The following is a 21,264-nucleotide window of genomic DNA, read 5'->3' as shown; positions in this document are numbered from 1 at the left end:
TTATGGGAGGATGGGAGCTCAGCCTTGTTCTTGCCAACTAGGGCTGGAACTGTGCCCTGGAGCTTTGGCTGAGTCACTCCTTTGTGTATTTGGAGAAGATTGCAGGAGGCTTTATTTTCATCTCTTACAGTGAGAAGGACACTTGGTCAGATCCATTTCGGCAGCCAGCATACGATCTTTTTTGCTTTTTTAGGGGAGAGCTCTTCTTGGGCTTCAAAAGGAGAGGGGGTTTAATTACCAACATAACCCCAACAGACCCAGACTCTGCTTTGTGGCTTCTCTTTCACTATAAGATTTACATGGATTTATTGGAAAACAGAAAGATTTTCAGGAACCGCTAGCAAGCCAGGCTCATTTATGTTTCCTAGTAGTTACTGGACTCTATTTCCTTGTTAGCTAAAATTAGTGTATAAAAGCCTTGGACTTGTTAATGTCAAACTGATGTTAAGACAAGCACTAAAAAGAATGAGATTTTTATTGTGTTGAAACCTTAGGACAGTGCTGCCAAATCTGTAGAATGGCAAAATAAATAGATGTAGAAAAATCCTTCTAAACTGAATACTGAATACTCATTTAGAACTTTCCAAAGGGTTAAAAATAACTATGCAAATCAGGAATCTAGACTGCTCTATTTAATAATGTGGAAACAATTTCACTCAAATCTTGGAAAATGGTTTGCTACTCACCATTTCTGGGTAAATGAAGAAAAAGTGACGAAAGGGAGTTGATGAGGGGAGAGGGGTATAAGGGGACTAAAGGTAATAGCAAAAAACCCCAGTAAAAATTAAATTTTTAAAAAAAGGAGGTTGAGATGCATAGGCACCCACACAGAAAATAAACTCACAGTGTATGTGGAGTCATTCATTTATTCAACAAATAAGTACTGAACAACTACTATGTATCAAGGGTTATGACAGACGCTGGGGATACAGGAATAAAAAATATAGAGGGGTTTATAGCATACAGTAAAATTAGTGTGCATGATAGGATATAATGGAACCATGAGAATGTAAGATGTCCAAGAAAATCTAGGCAAATCAGGATGGTGCCAGAGTCTCAGGTAATCCTTGAACTGAGGGTTGAGTATGAATAGGAACTTGCTGAAGAGACAGGTAAGGGGTGTTGAGAAGTGAGAAAGCATGGTATGAGAGGGGCTGGGGGCTGGGTCAAGGTGGGAGTATAGTGGTGATAAATGGTGATGGAAATATTTAATAAATAAAATGATGGGGAAAAAAAGCAAGCATGGTAAGTTTGAAGCCCAGTTTAAATAGGAGACAAGAGATGCAGAGGAGACACAGTTTGGGGTACTGGGCAGTCCTACCCATTTTTGTTATAGGAATGGATGTGATGTGAGTAAAATGGGCTAGATCAGGGGTGTCAGACTCATTTTCACTGGGGGCCACATAAGCCTCATGGTTACCTTCAAAGGATCAAATGTAATTTTAGGACTGTATAAATGTAACTACTCCTTAACAGTTAAATGAGAGCTTGGCACTATCTCGGGGTAGGAATAAGGTGCTGGGCCAATAAAACAAGGTGGAGGGCTGGATTAGGCCAGAGGGCCTTGTGTTTGCCACCTGTGGGCTAGATGATGAGGCTGAGCGAGGAGACAGAGATCAGACCATGAACAACTTTGAGAAACCTTTCAAGTTTTGTCAAACAATAGGTCATTGGGCCCCAGCATACTTTAATGGTCACAGATTACAATAGGGGGGATGTGCTTTGTGTTATTTCATCATATTCAGCCTCTCTTGAGGCCTTACTATGCCTAGTCAGAGTGCTTAGGAGCAGTGTATCTGAGCCTCTTCCCACTTACCCTCCAGAATGAGGTCTATGAGAAGACCATAGTGTTTATATAAAAAGGCTTAAAAGCATCATTATTTTTTCAATGAACTCTATTCTATTCTTTGCATTTATCAAGTCAAATAGCAAAGTGTACATATTTCTAATTTAGCATTCACTTGTACGGATAGAAGCTGAGTAAGGAGGGAGGAATGTTTTATTAGATATGTGGGGTAGTCTCTCTCATATATATATGTATATATGTATATATATGTATACACACACACACACATAAATTTTAAAAAACAGTAAAATCTTCCTTTAAAAAATCAAACTGCGCCCTGGCTGGTGTAGCTCTGTGGATTGAGCACAGGCATGCGAACCAGAGGATCGTGGTTCGATTCCCAGTCAGGGTACATGCCTGGGTTGCAGGCTGGTTCCCTGCAGGCCAACTCCCAGCAGGGGATGCACAAAAGTCAACCATACATTGATGTTTCTCTCTTTCTATCTCCTTCCCCTCTAAAGATACATGAATAAATAAAATCTTAAAAAAAATCAAACTGCACAAAATTCTGTAAAATTAAAAAATGAAGGTGTTCCGCTCTTCCGGGCCCCAATTTAATAGGAGCTACTCTGAAGGAGTCTGGTATGTATCCTTTTAGAAATTAACTATGTGGACTTCTGCCAAGATGGAGGCATAGGTGGAAACACTTTGCCTTCTCCCACAACCAAGTTAGAATACAACAGAGGTTTGGAGAACAAAGACACAGCCAAAGAACAGAAAATTGAATTATATGGAAGTCTGACAACGAACCATTCAACTGGGATGGTAAGAGGGGCGGAGCCAGCAGCGGAGCAGGGTCGGGCAGGAAAGATCCCCAGACCTAGGTGCGCAAGTAGCCCAGACCCAGTCAGGGTGTGGGGCAGACTGACCGCGGTTGCACATTCGCACACAGTGAGACGGACCACGCAGGCCCCAGGGGGGCGAACCCTGTGGTGGAGGGCTGACGGCAGTGGCGCACTCGAGTATAGTGGGATGAAACGCTTGGGCCCGGTGATGGTGGCAGCTGCGGCACCTGTGGGGGCCGTGGCGGGAGGCGGCAGACCGGATGCCATTGCTCCTCTTTGACCCCGCCCCCACATACAGCATCACAACCCAGTGACTGAGTTGCCCTGCTCTGGTGAACACCTAGGGCTCCGATCCTGCTACGGAACAGGCACCAACAGCCCAAAAGATGGCGCAAGAAGAACTCAGCCCCAGAGCCGATAACTCTCAGCAACCGAGAAATTGCCAGCCTCTCAGAAGCACAATTCAAGACACTGTTTATCCTTAAGGCTGCTTACATCCTGGAGCCTCTAACTGCTCTCCCTGGCCTGCAAATGAGCATAGGTATAATGAAGAGCTCTCCACAAGGGCAGCCTTGGTGCCTGTCCTGCCAGCTCCAATTAGTCAGCTCCTAAGTCTTGAAACTGCTCTTCTTTTTCTTCAACATCTATAACAGCATCTTGCCCATTCCAGGCATTTACTATGTATCTGCTAACAACATGTATTTTAACATCATATTATTCATTAAATTAACAGAACTTCATAGATATTAAGGAACTGGGTAGAGTTACTGAAAGTATCCATTTAGGCATCTAATGACTGACATTATGCCTTCTTTTCTTCAGAACTAATTTTTCCCCCATCTTTAAGTGATCAGATAAGGGGTGTGCTTGGGGAAGCTCTTCTGGCTAAATGTTTCCCTAAAATCTAGCAACGAAGTTCACAATAATGGAAGTAAAAACTGGCCACACACAAGGTCAATTATGTGTACTTAAACACATCCTGGTCTTTCAAATACAAGAACAAAGTGGTGACCTCCTTTCCTGCAGAAATCCAGGAATCAATTCTGTCTTCCTTTGTGTTTTTGAATTCTAGCATTGCCATTTATTAAATGTGTGACCTCAGAGGAGTCTTTTAAATCTCTCTGAGCTTTAGTTTCTTCAAGTGAAACAAAAGGATAAGGAAACCTGTCTTATGTAGTTGGCAGATGGGTTAGATGAGATGGCCTTTGTGAAAGTTTGTGTCAGGTACAAAGTAGGCATAAAACACAGTGGTTAAAGCACAGCTTCTGGAGCCAGACTGCTCCTCCTCAAATGCCAACTCCACCACTTATGCTGGATGACATGCAGCAAATTGCTCAGCCTCTCACTAACATATATAGCTTCTTATCTATAACATCAGAAAAAATTGGATTACTTTAAGGGTTAAATAAGATGGTTTTGGGTACTGACAATAATGGTTTAATACTATTTATTGTTATTATGAGTATAGGTTCTCCATAAAATTTCTTTTCTCTTCTTACCCTTCATTCTTCTATTGACTCATCTAAATCACCTGAAGTAAAATTCCAAAGCTCTGCTTTTTCTGGGTTGTAAAGTAAGAGGTTGAAAGGCTATAGGCTACATGTTGCTAGGGGTTGAATTGCATCCTCCCTAACCCCATCTATTGAAGAATTAACCCCCAATATGACTGCATTTGGAGGAAGATCTTTAGGAAGTAATTCAGGTTAAGTAAGGTCATAATGGTAGACCTAATCCTATAGGACTAGTGGCCATAGGACTATAGGACTGAGAAAGAGAAAGACAAATTTCTCTCCTTTCTCTTTCCCCGATGTGAGCAAATAGTGAGAAGTTGGCCATCTCTAAGCCAAAAAGCAAGTCCCCTCCAGAAATTGCCCCTTCTGGACCATGGTCTTGGAATTCCAGCCTCCAGAACTATGAGATAATAAATTGCCACTGTATAAGCTTCCCGGTCTATGGTATTTTGCTATGGCAGCCTGAGCTAACATACATGGCTTCTTTGAGTGTTCAAACTGGTTTCTTGAAAATTTTATTTTTAACAAGTTTACTAGCCTTCTACATTAGCATTTCACAAGTAGGAGATGTTGCCGAAGCTGCATGATCTTCAGGATATGTAAAACATAATTAACTAAGACGTGACAAGAGTAAAGATCTTGATAGCTGAGCAGAGACCTTTGATTGGACAACTCAGATCTGACCCTGGAAAAAACATCTTGCATTGCTGGGCTAAAGAAAACACTGCACAGGCAGAAGTCTGTGTGCAAATGGTGTGGCTGAGCAGAGAACCCATTAATATTATTGTTCATATTAACAGAAAATAAATCACACCATATACCCACAGAGTAAAAGAGAAGTACATCATCTTTGAAAGCAAATGAGCAAATGATCTATTTCACAAGTTGACTCAAAACCATGCATCTTCCAAGGGTTACAGAGGAAGAAGTTTACGAACAGATTAAGGAACTTGCTATGTGACACAGTTAATGACCTGATGAAGCTGGGGTTTCAGTCCCACTAGTCTGGCTGTAGATTCATGCTTTAAAAAGCATTACAAAACCCACTGGCATGGACAGAGAAGAAATTCCCCTGTGGTGATCACAACAGCTTACCCTGAGCCAAGTAAAACTGACAATGTATTGAAATTTCCCCCTTGTTTCTTTGTATGGCACTGAAATGAACAGGAGATTCCCCCTGCCCAATCTGACACAATGAACATTAATTCCCAACCACACTGAACAAGATACAGACTATCTTGCAAAATATCAGTTCTGGCCAAGATAGAGTTTCAGCCCCAGTAGTTTGGCTCTAGATTTGCATAGGTAGACACACTTCACTTCCTTGCACAACCAAAAGGAGGACTCAGAGCAGATACAGGGGTTGCTACAGTGGGAGAAACTCCCAGTTTCAAATAAGAGACCATTAGAAAGTGTGCTAAGGACAAGCAGGCAAGCTGCATTGTTCCCTCTCTGGCACCTCCCCCATAGGCAGTGACACAGCGCAGCAAAGAGGGTTGTCCTGCCCCCTTACAACTTACCAGCTGTACCAAGATAAAAAAATATGGCCCAAATGAAAGAACAGAGCATAACCTCTGAAAGAGAACTAAATGATGAGGGCATAGCCAACCTATCTGATGTAGAATTTAAAGCCCTAGTAATCAAAATACTCACAGATCTGACTGAGCTTGGTTGAAAAATGAAAAAACAAATGAAGGATATCCAAAGTGAAATAAAGCAAAATATTCAGGGAACCAACAGTGACAGGATGGAAACCAGGACTCAAAGCAACAATTTGGAACAAAAGAAAGAAATAAACATCCATCCAGAAGAAAAGAAAGAAACAAGAGTTCAAAAAAATGAAAAGAGGCTTAGGAACCTCTGGGGCAACTTGAAACATTCCAACATCCAAACTATAGGAATGCCAGAAGGAGAAGAAAAACAGCAAGAAATTGAAAACTTATTTGGACAAATAATGAAGGAAAACTTTCCCTATCTGGTGAAGGAAATAGACTTTCAGGAAGTCCAGAAAGCCAAGAGAGTCCCAAAGAAGTTGGACTCAAAGAGGAACACACCAAGGCACATCATCATTAAGTTAGCCAAGATTAAAGATAAGGAGAGAATCCTAAAAGAAACAAGAAGAAAGGAGAGAGTCACCTACAAAGGAGTTCCCATAAGGCTATCAGCTCATTTGTGAAAAGAAACCTTGCAGGCAAGAAGGGGCTGCAAGGAAGTTTTTAAAGTCATGAAAGGCAAGGACCTACATCCAAGAATACTCTATCCAGCAAAGCTTTCATTGAAAATGGAAGGGCAGATAAGGGGCTTCCCAGATAAGGTCAAGTTAAAGGAGTTATCATCACCAAGCCATTATTATATGAAATGTTAAAAGGACTTATCTAAGAAAAAGAAGATAAAATATGAATGGTAAAATGACAACAAAACTTACAACTATCAACCAATGAACCTAAAAGAAAAGAAAAGCAATGAAAATAAAAACTAAACAAACAACTAGAAAAGGAACAGAATCAGAGAAATGGATATCACATGGAGGGATTTCAGTGGGAAAGGGGAAAGGGGAAGGGGGAAGGGAGGAATAGGGGGGGAAAGGTACAGGGAAGAAGAAGCATAATTAGTAGGCATAAAATAGATGAGGAGAGAGAAAAAATGGTATAGGAAACAGAGGGCTCAAAGAACTTGTATGTACAACCCATGGACTAAAGGTGAGAAGGAATCCTGGAGGGTTGGGGGGGTAGAGTGGAGGGGGAATAAAGGGAGAAAAAATTGGGAAAACTGCAGTAGATAATCAATAAAAATACTTAAGAAAAAAAGACTATCTTTCATAACCAGCAGCCAATAGTTAATGGTGAAACACTAGATGTGTTCTCAAATAATTACTAATACAGCTGAATTACCTGTTGTCAATAATCATTACACTGGAGGCTGGAATTCCCAAAACATCACAGCTCTGGAAAAGTTCTTTCTTACGAATCTCACCTTGATTGTAGTAATTTCCTGAAGATAACAAATATACAATGGAAGATTTAACAGTAGAGATTTATGGGTTCACTGATTCTTACCACATCTTGTTCCCCAGAGGATTTAAGCTCCCTAAAAATTTTGTGGTTATGATAAAAAGTTGAAGAAAATACAACACTAAGATTACATCAGATTCTCCTGTGAGAAGACCACCAGCAGCACAATCTTTTTTTTTTTAAATAAGATTTATTTATGTTTAGTGAGGGGAAGGAAGGGAGAGAAACATCAGTTTGTGCTTGCTCCTCGAGCACCCCCTACTTGGGACTGGCCTGCAACCCAGGCATGTGCCCTAATTGGGAATTGATTCAGCACCTCTTCAGTTTGCAGTCTGGTGCTCAATCCACTGAGCCAGACCAGTCAGGGCATCAGCAGCACAATCTTTAAATCGCCATTAATTCTTTCCCATCTGTACCACTCTCTCTCTCTCTCTCTCTCTCTCTGTCAGGCTGCCTGGCTGCCTGCCTATATGCAATATAGTTTCATGCTATAGGGAGCCATTGTGCATCTCAGAGAGCAATGGCTCTGGCCTTTAGGCAGAGAACCCTTCTGTAACCACTCAGAACAAGTGGGGTCCTTGAGCACACTATTAGTTTGAGCACTTTAAATTAACAGTCCTCAAATATCTGTTAAAGATTTTTGGAGAGGCTTAAAGGAGAGGCTCCTGAGTATTACAGGAAAACATCCTCCTTTGAAGTGTATAGCAACCAGCTATGCCAGAATGCCCTACAGGAGCTTGACCACATCAGCATCCCAAATAGCTCAGGTATTCATTATTTTCCCCAATAGATGTACTGCACTTCCTAAGAATAGTTCTGGTAAGTGCAACTCTTCTGTATCCTTACAAATTACAGTGAAATTTTGGGATCACTAAATTGCACTCATTATCTAACTAATGCACCCTGTAATATGAAGAGTTAATATTAAAACTCTGCAGCAGGTAATTGCACAGTCATTTGTGCTAGTTACTTCCCTTTCTTAAGCCAGTTTCTACATGCGTGAAAAGGGATAAGGCCATCTCAGAAGGCTTTCCTGACCCTTACAGGAGATACATGTCCACCCAACTAGGTACTCAGTGTTAATTTTCTCTTTCCTTGCCTTGTTTATCTTCCCACTTCTCCTTTTCCTTTCTTAACTACAGTTCATCTTCATTGTCCAAATCAAATGGCCTTCCCTCTGTGAAGCTTTGTCCTATTTTCCCTGACAAGTAATCATTTCCAGTATTCTGTTTTTAAGTATAAATTTTTCTCCATGAGCAAATGATTCATTCCTAAATGCCATTGACTTAAAAAGTGATGGTCTCATTCAACTTTATATCATCCTGGTGTCCAGCACACTGCAGGCCCTTGTGAAAGTGGCCAAAGAGAGGCTCTGCCCACTGTTCCAGGTAACTCAGAGAAAGACTCCATGGGCAGGATGCCTTTCATCTCCTGCAGGAATTACCCGAGTGCTAGTATTGAGCTGTTTAAACCCAGGCAGGTAAGACAATCATCATATTGCCACTAACAAAGGGAATGGCTTTAAAAAGACCCCAGATCACAGCTTACTTTTATACTGTTTCCATCATAATTTTTTGTTAACACTTCATTTTTTAAAAAGATTTTATTTTTTAAAATATATTTTATTGATTATACCATTACAGTTGTTCTATTCCCCCTTCATTCCCCTCTACCCTGCACACCCCTCCCCGACCATTCCCCCCGCAAGTTAATGTCCACATGTCTCAAGTTCTTTAGATTCTGGATTTCCCATAGTATTCCTGCCCTCCCCCCTATCTATTTTCTACCTACTGTCTATGCTACTTATTTTCTGTACCTTCTCCCGCCTTCTCCTCCTCCCACTCCCTTGTTGCTAACCCACCATGTGTTCTTCATTTCTATGGTTCCACTCCTGATCTAGCTGTCCTCTTGGTTTGTTTTTGTTCTGGGTGTGGTTGTTAGTAACTGTGAGTTTGCTGTCCTTTCACTGTTCATATTTTTTATGTTCTTTTTCTTAGATAAGTCCCTCTAACATTTCATATAATAAGGGCTTGGTGATGATGAACTCCTTGAATTTGATCTTATCTCAGAAGCACTTTATCTGACCTTCCATTCTAAATGAGAGCTTTGCTTGATAGAGCAGTCTTGGATGTAGGTCTTTGGATTTCATGACTTGGAATACTTCCTTCCAGCCCCTTCTTGCCTGTAAGGTGTCTTTTGAGAAATCCGCTGACAGTCTGATAGGAACTCCTTTGTAGGTGAGTGTCTCCTTATCTCTTGCTGCTTCTAGGATTCTCTCCTTCATTTGAATCTTGGCTCATGTAATTATGATGTGCCTTGGTGTGTTCCTTCTTGGGTCCAACTTCTTTGGGACTCTCTGAGCTTCCTGGATTTCCGGAAAGTCTATTTCCTTTGCCAGACTGGGGAAGTTCTCCTGTATTATTTGTTCAAATAAATTTTCCACTCATGGCTGTTCCTCTTCCGCTTCTGGTACCCCTATAATTCGGATGTTGGAATGTTTAAAGATGTCCTGGACGTTCCTAAGCCTCTCCTCCTTTTCTTTGAATTCTTGTCATTTCACTTTTTCCTGTTTGGGAATTTCGTTCTTCCTTCTGGTCCACTCCCTTAATTTGAGTCCCAGTTTCCTTTCCATCACTATTGGTTTCTTGTGTATTCCCTTTCATTTCAATTAGTTTAGCCTTCATATGTTCCTCTAATTTGTGCCTGAAATCAACCAGTTCTGTGAGTATCCTGATTACCAGTGTCTTGAATTGTGCATCTGAGAGGTTCGCTATTTCTTTTTCGCTTCGAGTTATTGGCTCTGGGGCTTTGAGTTCTTCTTGAGCCATATTTTGGACTGTTCGTGCCTGTTATGTATGAGGAGCAGAGCCCTAGGTGTGCACCAGGGCTGGGTGACCCAGTCGCTGGGTTGTGACGGGCGGGGCCAAAGGAATGCAATGGCGGGGCGAAAGGAATGCAATGGCGAGCACCTTTTGCTTCCTCCTGCCACCACCGTGGGCCCACGATTTGTCCCTCTGCGCGCGAATGGGCCTCGCGATTCCTCCCACTTCTCACGAATGTGCGACCACGGTCAGCCGCTGCTGGGTTCTTTGCTGGGGGCTGTGCGGTCCGTCTCACTTCTCACTCTTGCCGTCTGGAGCCCTCTCTGGGTCCACGCGACGCTACCCTACTACCCCGGATGCCTGGGCATCTGGGATGGGGGGATCTTTCCTGCCCAACCCTGCTCCGCTGCTGGTTCTGCCCCTCTTACCGTCTCTGTTGAATGGTTTGTTGTTGTTGGACTTCCGTATAGTTCAATTTTCTGTTCTTTTGCTGCGTCTTTGTTCTCTAAACCTTTGTTGTATTCAAACTTGGTTGTGGGAGAAGGCACAGTGTTTCCACGTACGCCTCCATCTTGGCGGAAGTCTAACACTTAATTTTTGTAAGTCAGATAGAAACTTGTGATTTTTGTAATGGTTACTATTTCTAGTTTAGGTTCCTCTCAAATCCATACACAAAGCCTCTCCCATTTTCTCAAGGCTACTTGATCTTTGATGATAAAGAGTCTAATGTATACTAGTGATGTGATTCCTAAGTTCAGAGGCTGTGCAAATCAGACTCTTATTACAGTTCAGAGAAACTACTTAGAATTGAAGCTAATGTGTTTATGGAACAAGTTTTATTGCTTTGTGTTTAAATTAAGGAAGTTAAAACAGGTTAGGGAGTTGAAATCAGAGATCGCTTTAAATAGTTTCACTAAGTTTGGTGAACATGTATGCATTTCCACAGATTAGGTGTCTGAGATCCCTCAGCAGCTCTTAGCTGAAATCCTCTCAAACACTGTCCCATTGGAGGGGGACGGTGCACCCCAGGGGGCACAAGATAATCTACTGGGGTGGAAGAAAAGCTTTAGAATTTGTCCTCTTAATTTGTTTACCTCGTTTTTTATAAATGTCAACTATTGTTAATGTTTTATAATATATACACTAGTTCAGTGGTCCATGTACTTATTATAATTATAAATGAATATGCAGTACATATAATGAGGGTATATGTTCAAAAGTTTTTACCAATTGGAAAATATGACCCCAAATATTTGAAGGTCATTATTTTTGAAAACAGAATACAAATGGGATTAATTATATAGAACTACATTGTGTGTGTGTGTGTATAAGTTTATGAATAACTATGTGATTAATAAAGTCTTCTGTTTTGTGATAACCATAATAATACTTCTCTGTAACAACTAGCAAGTAAGAAAAAGAAATCAAAGACACTTTCTAAAGACCCACATTAATACAGCAAATGTGTAAATGTAGACATTACATTTTAAATATTTAAAATTTACTTACTCTAGACTTCCGCCAGGATGGAGGTGTAGGTGGAAACACTGTGCCTCCTTGCACAACCAAGTTTAAAGTCAACAAAGTTTCAGTAACCGAAATGCAGCCACAACACAGAAAATTGAACTATACGAAGTCCTACAACAACGAACCGTTCACCAAGGCCAGTAAGAGGGGTGGAGCCAGCAGCAAAGAGGGGTGTGTCAGGCAGGAAAGATCTCCCGACCCAGGGGCACAGGCAGTTGTGGCGGATCCCAGGTGTGGGGTAGCAACAGGTGGACCCAGTGAGGGCACAAGGCAGAAGGTTGACCACCCTCACACATTCTTGTGCAGATAAACCAGTGAAGGAGCAAGCAGTGAAACAGATCACGCAGGCCCCAGCGGCAGGAACCAGCAGCAGGGACCGCCATTGCCCCTATTGGACCCTGCCCCCACATACAGCATCACAACCCAGCAACTGAGTGGCCCGGCCCTGGTGAACACCTAGGGCTCTGCTCCTCATACATAACAGGCACAAACAGTCCAAAATATGGCTCAAGAAGAATTCAAAGCCCCAGAGCCAATAACTCGAAGTGAAAAAGAAATAGCGAACCTCTCAGATGCACAATTCAAGACACTGGTGATCAGGATGCTCACAGAACTGGGTGATTACAGGCACAAATTAGAGGAACATATGAAGGCTAAACTAATGGAAATGAAGGGAAATGCACAGGAAACCAATTGGGATGGAAAGGAAACTGGGACTCAAACCAAGGGGGTGGGGCAGAAGGAAGGAATAAATGACCAAACAAGAAAAAGTGAAGTGACAAGAATTTTAAAAAATGAGGAGAGGCTTAGGAACGTCCAGGATATCTTAAAATATTCCACCATCTGAATTATAGGGGTACCACAAGGGGGAAAGAAACAGTCATGAGTGGAAAATTTATTTGAACAAATAATAAAGGAGAACTTCCCCAGTCTGGCAAAGGAAATAGACTTCCAGGAAATTCAGGAAGCTCAGAGAGTCCCAAAGAAGTTGGACCCAAGAAGGAACACACCAAGGCACATCATAATTACACTAGCCGAGATTAAAATGAAGGAGAGAATCCTAGAAGCAGCAAGAGATAAGGGGACAGTCACCTACAAAGGAGTTCCCATCAGACTGTCAGCGGATTTCTCAAAAGACACCTTACAGGCAAGAAGGGGCTGGAAGGAAGTATTCCAAGTTATGAAGTCCAAAGACCTACAGCCAAGATTGTTCTATCCAGCAAAGCTTTCATTTAGAATAGAAGGGCAGATAAAGTGCTTCTGAGATAAGATCAAATTCAAGGAGTTCATCATCACCAAGCCCTTATTATATGAAATGTGAAAGGGACTTATCTAAGAAAATGAAGATGAAAAATATGAACAGTGAAAGGACAGCAAACTCACAGTTATTAACAACCACACCTAAAACAAAAGTAAACTAAGAGGACAGCTAGATCAGGAGTGGAACCATAGAAATGAAGAACACATGGAGGGTTAGCAACAGGGGAGTGGGAGGAGAAGTGGGGAGAAGGTAGAGAGAATAAGTAGCATAGATGGTGGGGAGAAAATAGACAGGGGGGAGGGCAAGAATAGTATGGGAAATATAGAATCTAAAGAACTTGAGACATGTGGACATTAACTTGGGGGAGGAATGGTGGGGGAGGGGTGTGCAGGGTGGAGGGGAATGAAGGGGGGGAATTAGAACAACTGTAATGACATAATCAGTGAAATATATTAAAAAATAAAATTTATTTACTCTACATAGGTAAAAGTTTTATGTGGTTAATAAAATCATAAGTTATAAAGCTACATATAATAAAAAAAATAATAAAACCTCTCTCCCACCCCTTTAGTCCCCCAGGTCCCTACTTGGAATTCTGAGAGTCAAGGCAAGTTTGAGATTTATGGTTCTAGTACCTGGCCCTTTACTAACTTCATGAATTTGAAGAAATTTCTAAAGTTTCTGGTTTCAGGAATGCCAGCAAATTTTTTTTTCAACATGACGAAGTTAATTCTAAAATGTATTTGGAAGAAAAAAAGGCCAACATTTTTTCAACTCTAAAAGGAGGGTGTTTAAGTTCCATATCAGTTGGGATCTGCCTGGGAAAACAGGAACCATATCAAATATTTACATCGGGTAATGAAAAGAATTTGATATATAAGTGATGGAGGATTTGAGGGTCAAACATGAAACAGTTAAGTGACTCAAGATTAGGACAGCAAGTGTCTACCAAGCCTTGGTTGGAGAGATAAAAGGAGGAGACAGTGTTACCGGAGCCCAGAGGCCTGGGTTCCCCCAAAGAAGCTGAAACAAAAAGGTCGGAACTCTCTTCTATTCGAATGTATCCCCAGAACCCGGCTGGAGAAATCATGATTTAAAAATGAAACTAGCATAAAAATGGGGGCAAATTACCCAAATAGTCATTTCTCCGAATACACAGATGGCCACTAAGCATGTGAAAGGTGCTCAACATCATTAGTCACTAGGGAAGTGCAAGACAAAACCACGATGAAATATTGTTTCATAGTCCCTAGCATAGCTAGAGCATGAAACCAAACAAAGAAACCCAAATAAACAGAAAGAAAATTACAAGCATGGGTGAGGATGTAGAGAAATTAAAACCCTCATGCATTGCTGGTGGGAACATAAATGGTACCGCTGTTTTGGAAAAGTTGGTGATTCCTCAAAAATTTAAGCATACAATAGAACTGCTACATAACTCAGCAATTCTACTCATAGGTATACATGTAAAAGAACTGAAAACAGCAATTCAAACAGATACTTGTATATCCATGTTCACAGCAGCATTATTCAAAGGGCTGAAAAATGGAAACAATCCAAGTGTTCATAAATAGATGAATAAATAAGCAAAATGTGCTATATACATAAATGGGGTATTATTCAGCCTTAAAAAGAAACAAAGTTCATATATATGCTACAACATGGATAAATGTTGAGCCCTGGCTGGTGTGGCTCAGTGGATTGAGCACAGGCCTGAGAACTGAAGGGTTGCTGGTTCAATTCCCAGTCAGGGAACATGCCTGGGTTGTAGGCCTAGTCCCCAGGGGGCGGCGTGTGAGAGGGAACCACACATTGATGGTTCTGTCCCTCATTTTCTCTTTCCCTTCCCCTCTCTCTAAAAATAAAATAAACAAGATCTTTAAAAAAAACCATAGATAAAGGTTGAAAAAAGCTAATTAAAATAAGCTGGACAAAAAGGACAATTGTTGTATGATTCCACTTCTGTAGAGTATATATAATAGTCAAATTCATAGATTAAAAAAATAGAAGGTTGACAGAAGTTGGAAGGGGAAGGAATGGGAGTTACTGATTAACAGGTGGAATTCTGTTTCGGATGATGAAAAAGTTCTGGAAATAGATAGTAGTGATGATTATATAATATTGTGAATGTAAACGCCACCTACAGAATTGAATACTTAAAAATGGCTAAAATGGTAAATTTTGTTATGCATATTTTACCACAATAAAAATATTAAAAATTAGATTTGCACTGCATAAAAATATTTCAATTAAAAATTACTGTAAAACAGAAATGATGTTTTTAAAATTGGTAAAATAATCTTTTAAACCATTATTATAAAATCTTGAACTTGTATGTATGCAGCCAAGTTCAGGAAACACTAAAACATGCTATTATCAACTAATATACTCAGAGTGCATTAATATTTATCTTTACTAATAGAAACACTACTTTTCATTAGTTTCTCTGATCTGTGACTTATGACTTGTGGCTAGTCATTAACAAGGCCAAACATATTGGAAACAGTCTTTTCCTGAATATGACAGGCATATTTGTATAAGATGAAATGAAAAGTATCCACTGCATGAAAACAGTGTTCAACTCATTGCAGTGAGCATTACAAAAAGTTTTTCTAATACTAAGCTCTTCAAGAATCATTACATCTTGCTGATTATTCCTATTCTCTACTTCTACCAGATTAGTCCTGCTGCATTTCCTTTATTTTTCACACTTGCATCATTCTTTTTTCCACTGTTCACACTCAGTCTGTGTCAGTGTGGAATTGTTCTTTGGTCTCTGACATGATCCGGAATGTTTATTAGCATTTCTTTTATGGTTCCTCATAGTTTAAGCAAGTCCTTTATTTTTACACTTAAAACTCTTCACTCATTAAGTATATAAAAGCTCTGAAAAGCATTAACATTCCTCAATTAAGTAAATAAATACTTATCAGGACATAAACATTTTTATAAACAGACAACTACATGCAAAATAATGAAACTCAAGCACCAACTTACACCATACACAAAAATAAATTCAAGGTGGATAAAAGATTTAAATATAAGTCGTGACACGACGATTAAAGCCCTACAGGAGAACATAGGGAGTTAAATCTCAGATATTCCACACAGCAATATTTTCACTGATATGTCCCCTACAGCAAGGGACATAAAGAAAAGAATAAACAAATGGGATCTCATCAAAATAAAAGGCTTCTGTATGGCTAAAGAAAACAGTATCAAAATAAAAAGAGAACCAACTGTATGGGAAAATATATTTGCCAATAATACCTCAGACAAGGGTTTAATCTCCAAAATACATAAAGAACTCACACGACTCTACTACAAGAAGACAAGCAACCCGACTTCTGCCAAGATGGAGGTGTAGGTGGAAACACTGTGCCTTCTCCCACAACCAAGTTTGAATACAACGAAGGTTTAGTAAACAAAGACGCAGCCAAAGAACAGAAAATTGAACTATACAGAAGTCCGACAACAATGAACCATTCAAAGGGACTGGTAAGAGGGGCGGAGCCAGCAGTGGAGCAGGGTTGGGCAGGAAAGACCCCTCTACCCAGGCGCATGCACAGGCAGTCGGGGTAGCAAGGAGGACCCAGTGAGGGTGTGGGGCAGGCTGACCTCGGTCACACATTTGTGCGCAGATAAACCAGCAGAGGAGTGAGCAGTGAGATGGACCATGCAGGCCCCAGCGGGCGAACCCAGTGAGTGCCCAAGGTGGCGGGCTGACCACGGTCGCACATTCGTGTGCAGTGGTCTTGTCCTATTTTTAAAGACCACCTCAAAAGAAAACTTCTTTGGAGAAATTTCCTTAATCCAAACTTCTGATATGAGAATTCAAACTTTTCTTCATTTGGTATCCACAGTATTTATCACACCATTACAGTTTTCATTATATTGTATCAGAAGTTACCAGCTTCCCATTTTTCATCTTAGAATAAGTCAGTACTGTGGGTAACGTTCAATAACGTTTCTGCATGAATTGGCAATTTTCAAAGTAACTCTAAAAATTAAAAGAGAAAACAATCTAAATAGCAAGTTGGATTCAGAGGAAGTAATGAAAGACAACAATAAGGATACTAAGTGTTTAATACATGACAAGGGAACACATTATATTTTTAAATTTGAATAATTTTGAATTTTGGTCCCAACCTATTGAAAAAATAGGAGAAATTTTAAAAAGCATCCAGTGTACCTATACTTTGTAAATAAAATCCAGACTTCTCTTGCAGATCTTGAAAGAAATTAACTTATAATTTGTCTCCTATATTAAAAGTTGTAGTATAAAACATAAAAAGCAAACAAAAGTGAGGCCTTTGTAGGTAAGTGAATTTATTTGCAATTGATATCTGTAATAGCAAAAACTGAGAAGAAAAGTACTTAGACCCAAATTCTCAATAAATATGAAAAATGATTTAATCTTACTGGCAGCAAAAGATTTGAGGGGAAATAAGTGTTAATCAAATGAGGAACTACTATTAAAAAACATTAGTGAATGCTAGGGAGAGTACTATATTAAGACACAGATTCTCACTACTAGTCAGTGAGAAAGGAAACTGGTATGTTTTGGGGAATGCAATTTACATGAAAAGCCTTAAAACAGCCAAATTAGGAGTCATTCCTAATGAATACCATGCAATACATACAGATGTTTACTGTTATTCGTAACAGCTAAACTAGGGGGAAAAACCCTCCTAAACATACACACAATAAGGGATGATTAACATTTATCTTTATAAGACCATTTAAAAGGCTACATATGTTATTATTAATATGGGTAATTAAGTTTTAAGTTTCACAAGGACACAGTCCTTCTCTAGCTTATTCACTGTTTATTTCTAGGACATAGAACACAGGTGGCAAACGCAAAGCCCGCAAGCTGAATCCAGCCCTCCACCTTGTTTTATCCATTCTAGCCTGGATGAGATCTTGCTTAACTGTTAAGGAGTAAGTTACATTTACACAGTCCTAGAATTACATTCAGCCCTTTGAAGGCAACCACAAGGCTGATGTGGCCCCTGGTTAAAATGAGTTTGACACCTCTGACATATAATAATACCTAACATAAATTTTTAAAATTAAAATTTTTTAAAATTAAAACTTAATTTTTTAAGAGCAATCTCAGGTTTGTGGCAAAAATTGAGGGGAAGGTAGAGATCTTCCCACATACCCAATCCCCACACATACATAGCCTTCCCCATTATCAACAATTCTCATCAGAGTTGTACATTTGTTACAACTGATGAACCTACAATCATTACCCAAAGCCCATAGTTTACATTAGGGTTTACTCCTAGTGTTGTACCTTGATTGTTTGATTTCCTGTACAAAGTACAATGACATATACCCATAATTAAAATATTGTATAATATTTTCACTACCATAAAAAGTCCTCTGTGTGCCACCTATTTATTCATCCTTCCTCCTATCTGAATCCCTGGAAAACGATGATCCTTTTACTGTCTCCATAGTTTTGCATTTCCCACATAGTTGGAATCATAAGGTATGTAGCCTTTACAATTTGGCTTCTTTCATTTAGTAATATGTATTTAGGGTTCCTCCATTCCTTTTCACAGCTTGACAGCTTATTTTTCTCTTTAGCACTAATATTTCATTGCCTGGATGTACTAAGTGATTAATCCATTCACCTGCTGAAGAATATCTTAACTGCTTCCAAGTTTTAGCAATGACGAGTAAGCTGCTATACACATCTGTGTGTAAGTTTTTGCATGCACCTGCTTTCAACTCCTTTGAGTAAAGAAATACAAAGCAGGGTAATTGTTTGGGTAAGTAGATGGTTTGGTGTTTGATTTTGTAAGACACTGCCAAACTAACTGCCTTCCAGAGTGCATGAACCGTCTTGTACTCCTACCATTAATAAATGAGAGTTGCTGTTGCTCCACATCCTCACCAGCATTTGTTGTTGTTAGTGTCCCAGATTTTGGCCATTCTAAGAGTAGTGCACAGAAATCTTTAATAAATATTTTCTAAATCAATGAAAAAATAAGGTTCAGGGAAAAACATAAAACTATATAATGTTACTTCTATAAAAATCTGTATAGAAAAAAAACTGGAATGACACACCACCAAATGGGAAAAAGAGGTCATGTACATTTGTTAAAAACAGCTTTATTGAGATAAAATTTTACACACCATAAAAGTCCACCCATTTTATATGTAGAGTTCAATTACTTCATTTACACACCTGTACAATTATCACTATAATCCAGTATCATGGCCAATTTTGTTTTCTCATTCCATCTCTTCTGTATGGTAAAGGAGGACTTATTTTTTGAAAGTCCCCTTCACTGAAATGCGGTAACAAAAGCCCCTTTAAGGCCCTTTTTTACCAGAGCTGGCTCTTCCTCTCTCCCCTTGAGTCTGTCAGGCATAATTAACTACTGTTTCTCTGAGCCTCTGTTCTCAGGACTGAAGAGGTTGCTGGAAAGCATCCCCTGTGCAGGTGCTTTAAAACATATACAAACAGTTCTTAAGAGACTCCAGCACCCAGACCCTGAACCCAAAGAAAACAGCAAAACAAGCTGAAGTCTGCAATATCAGCCCGAAACCTCCTCTTTACAACTAATCGCCACAACTAACCTTACATCCTCCTCCCCCTTTTCTGATCCAATAAAAGCTCAAAGCCCCTACACTTCAGAGCTGGTGCATTTCTCCGTACCCAGCTCTTTCCTTTTCTTGGAAAAGTAAAAATAAAGCTTTGTTCTCTGCACTTTCTTCTCTTTGTGAATTCTTTCACAGCCCGCATCACTGACTATCCTAACATGAAAGTTGGGTGGTACTGAACTATAAAATTATTTTTTAGCCTCCTAATCGGAATCTATTTCTTTAACTTGACATGTGTATCTTTTTAGGACAAAATAAATTTAAAAAGCACCAGGAAAATCCTTTGCTACCGCTAGAAGTAAAACTTTCAGGCTTGAGCAGGCATGATATAACCTAGATTGTTTGGCATGTTATGGTAAGATTATTCTTGGTCCTTCTGCAAAGAAAAAGGTTGCACAGAATAATGAGTAAAGTCCCATTTCCCAACGGAAATGTAGGTATTGAATGGAAGCAAACGTGAGCTGTTTTCATGTGCTTAATCTTGCTAGCAGAGATTATAGTAAGAAAGCTGAGGACGTCCTCCAACCAACCCGGGAAGCTGGCTGCCACAGACCCTAGGCTTGAGCCACCGATTCTCAGTGGCGTCCAGAGAAGGGACCTTCGGAGAATTATTCATTTAGCTTTTTACAACAGAGAATCTCTGGGGGAAAAGTAGACTGAGATAAGTTGGCACTTAAATATCCTTTACAGCCCCGGGTCCCAGCGCCCCGCTTGCAGTCTCCTACCTGCGGAGAAGCAGAGCAGGAACACGCGGTGCCTCAGGCGGGCCAAGCCTAGCAAAGTGGGAGCAAAAAACATGGCTTCATCGTCGGGGTGCGCGATCACCAGGAGGGTCCGATTTCCGTTTCCCAACAGGCCAGCCTGCACCTCACTCTTCATTCGTTCGGAGGAGTCCCAAACCCAGAACATGATCCGTGCTAGGATCACCACAACCAAGCATAGAACGCCTATCGCTTCCATGCCATGGAAGTGGCACTGCGCCTGCGCAATATGGAAAGGTGCTGTCTACCTAGACTCCGGCGGGAAAACAGCACTGTGCAGAAATTGCGTTCCGAGTTGAGGTTTCGCCCAGCTAGCCAGCTCTTACGGCTGAGGCCTTCAATGTCGGGTTCCTGTGTGCTTCTACACTGACACCTCCCAACACTTCTCTATTGATTTCCCTCTACCTTAAGTAGCATTTACGAGGTCTGTGCCTGCTCGGGTTTAAAGCTGAAACGAACCCCTTCCTGTCAAGTTTTCTACTGTTGTCCTTACACAGTTCAGTCATTTCACTGGAAGTGAGATTTGAAGGCGCACTTGGTTGTCTCCAGGGCCACAGGCTCCTACGAGTGACTTTTAGATTAAGGACTGACATCATAGACAAATCGGCATCGGCCGCCTTTCAGTGACATTTTAGTGCGAATTACAGCCGGAGCTCAGGGAAATATCCTGGGTAGGTCGACGTGCACCCCTTCGGCTCCCAGCACGTGAGGACCGGCTTCGCTGCCCGCAGCCCGCGGCCGCAAGAGGCCACCGCCGTCCCGCTGCGCTGCGCTGCGCAGGGGTCGCAGAGCGAGAGGCCAGCTCGGCTCCCTCTCTTTCCCACGCTCCGACGTAGGCCCCTAGCACGGGAAGTTGGCGGGCTCGGGGTGGGCACCCCAGCCAGTGCGTGATGGCAGTGCGCTGGTCCGGGTCGGGCACGGTGCTACCCACGCGTGTCTCCGGTTGAGGGAGCCGCCTCCGCCATCAGGTCGATACGAGATAAGGATCCAGGCCCTGGGCAACCCAGGAAACTGGGTCGAGGTAAGAGACGCGCGACGCCAGCGGAGGGAGACGGTCCTCCAACCTTCCGGAAGGAGGAGGGGCCGGCGCCAGAGCAGCCGTAGCCGGCTGCCCGGGCT

General features: G+C 41.1%; 1 protein-coding gene across 3 annotated transcripts in view; it reads right to left on the bottom strand.

Moving 5' to 3' along the window:
• PIGL (phosphatidylinositol glycan anchor biosynthesis class L) overlaps positions 1–20,874 on the bottom strand; it is an 82,559-nt gene extending 61,685 nt beyond the window's left edge. For all 3 annotated transcript variants that reach the window (XM_037068892.1, XM_037068891.1, XM_037068890.1), the window contains exons 1-2: positions 20,110–20,874; positions 7,034–7,133 (exon numbers count right to left, since the gene is read on the bottom strand). In XM_037068892.1, coding sequence (XP_036924787.1) covers positions 7,034–7,133; positions 20,110–20,344 — 335 coding nt within the window. In that variant the 5' untranslated portion in view covers positions 20,345–20,874. The remainder of the gene's footprint in view (positions 1–7,033; positions 7,134–20,109) is intronic.
• Positions 20,875–21,264: the final 390 nt, after the last annotated feature.

The sequence above is a fragment of the Sturnira hondurensis genome, unplaced genomic scaffold, assembly GCF_014824575.4.
Source record: "Sturnira hondurensis isolate 20B ecotype Veracruz unplaced genomic scaffold, ASM1482457v3 Scaffold0018097, whole genome shotgun sequence".
Classification (NCBI taxonomy): domain Eukaryota; kingdom Metazoa; phylum Chordata; class Mammalia; order Chiroptera; family Phyllostomidae; genus Sturnira; species Sturnira hondurensis.
This window is presented reverse-complemented; position numbering and strand designations above follow the sequence as displayed.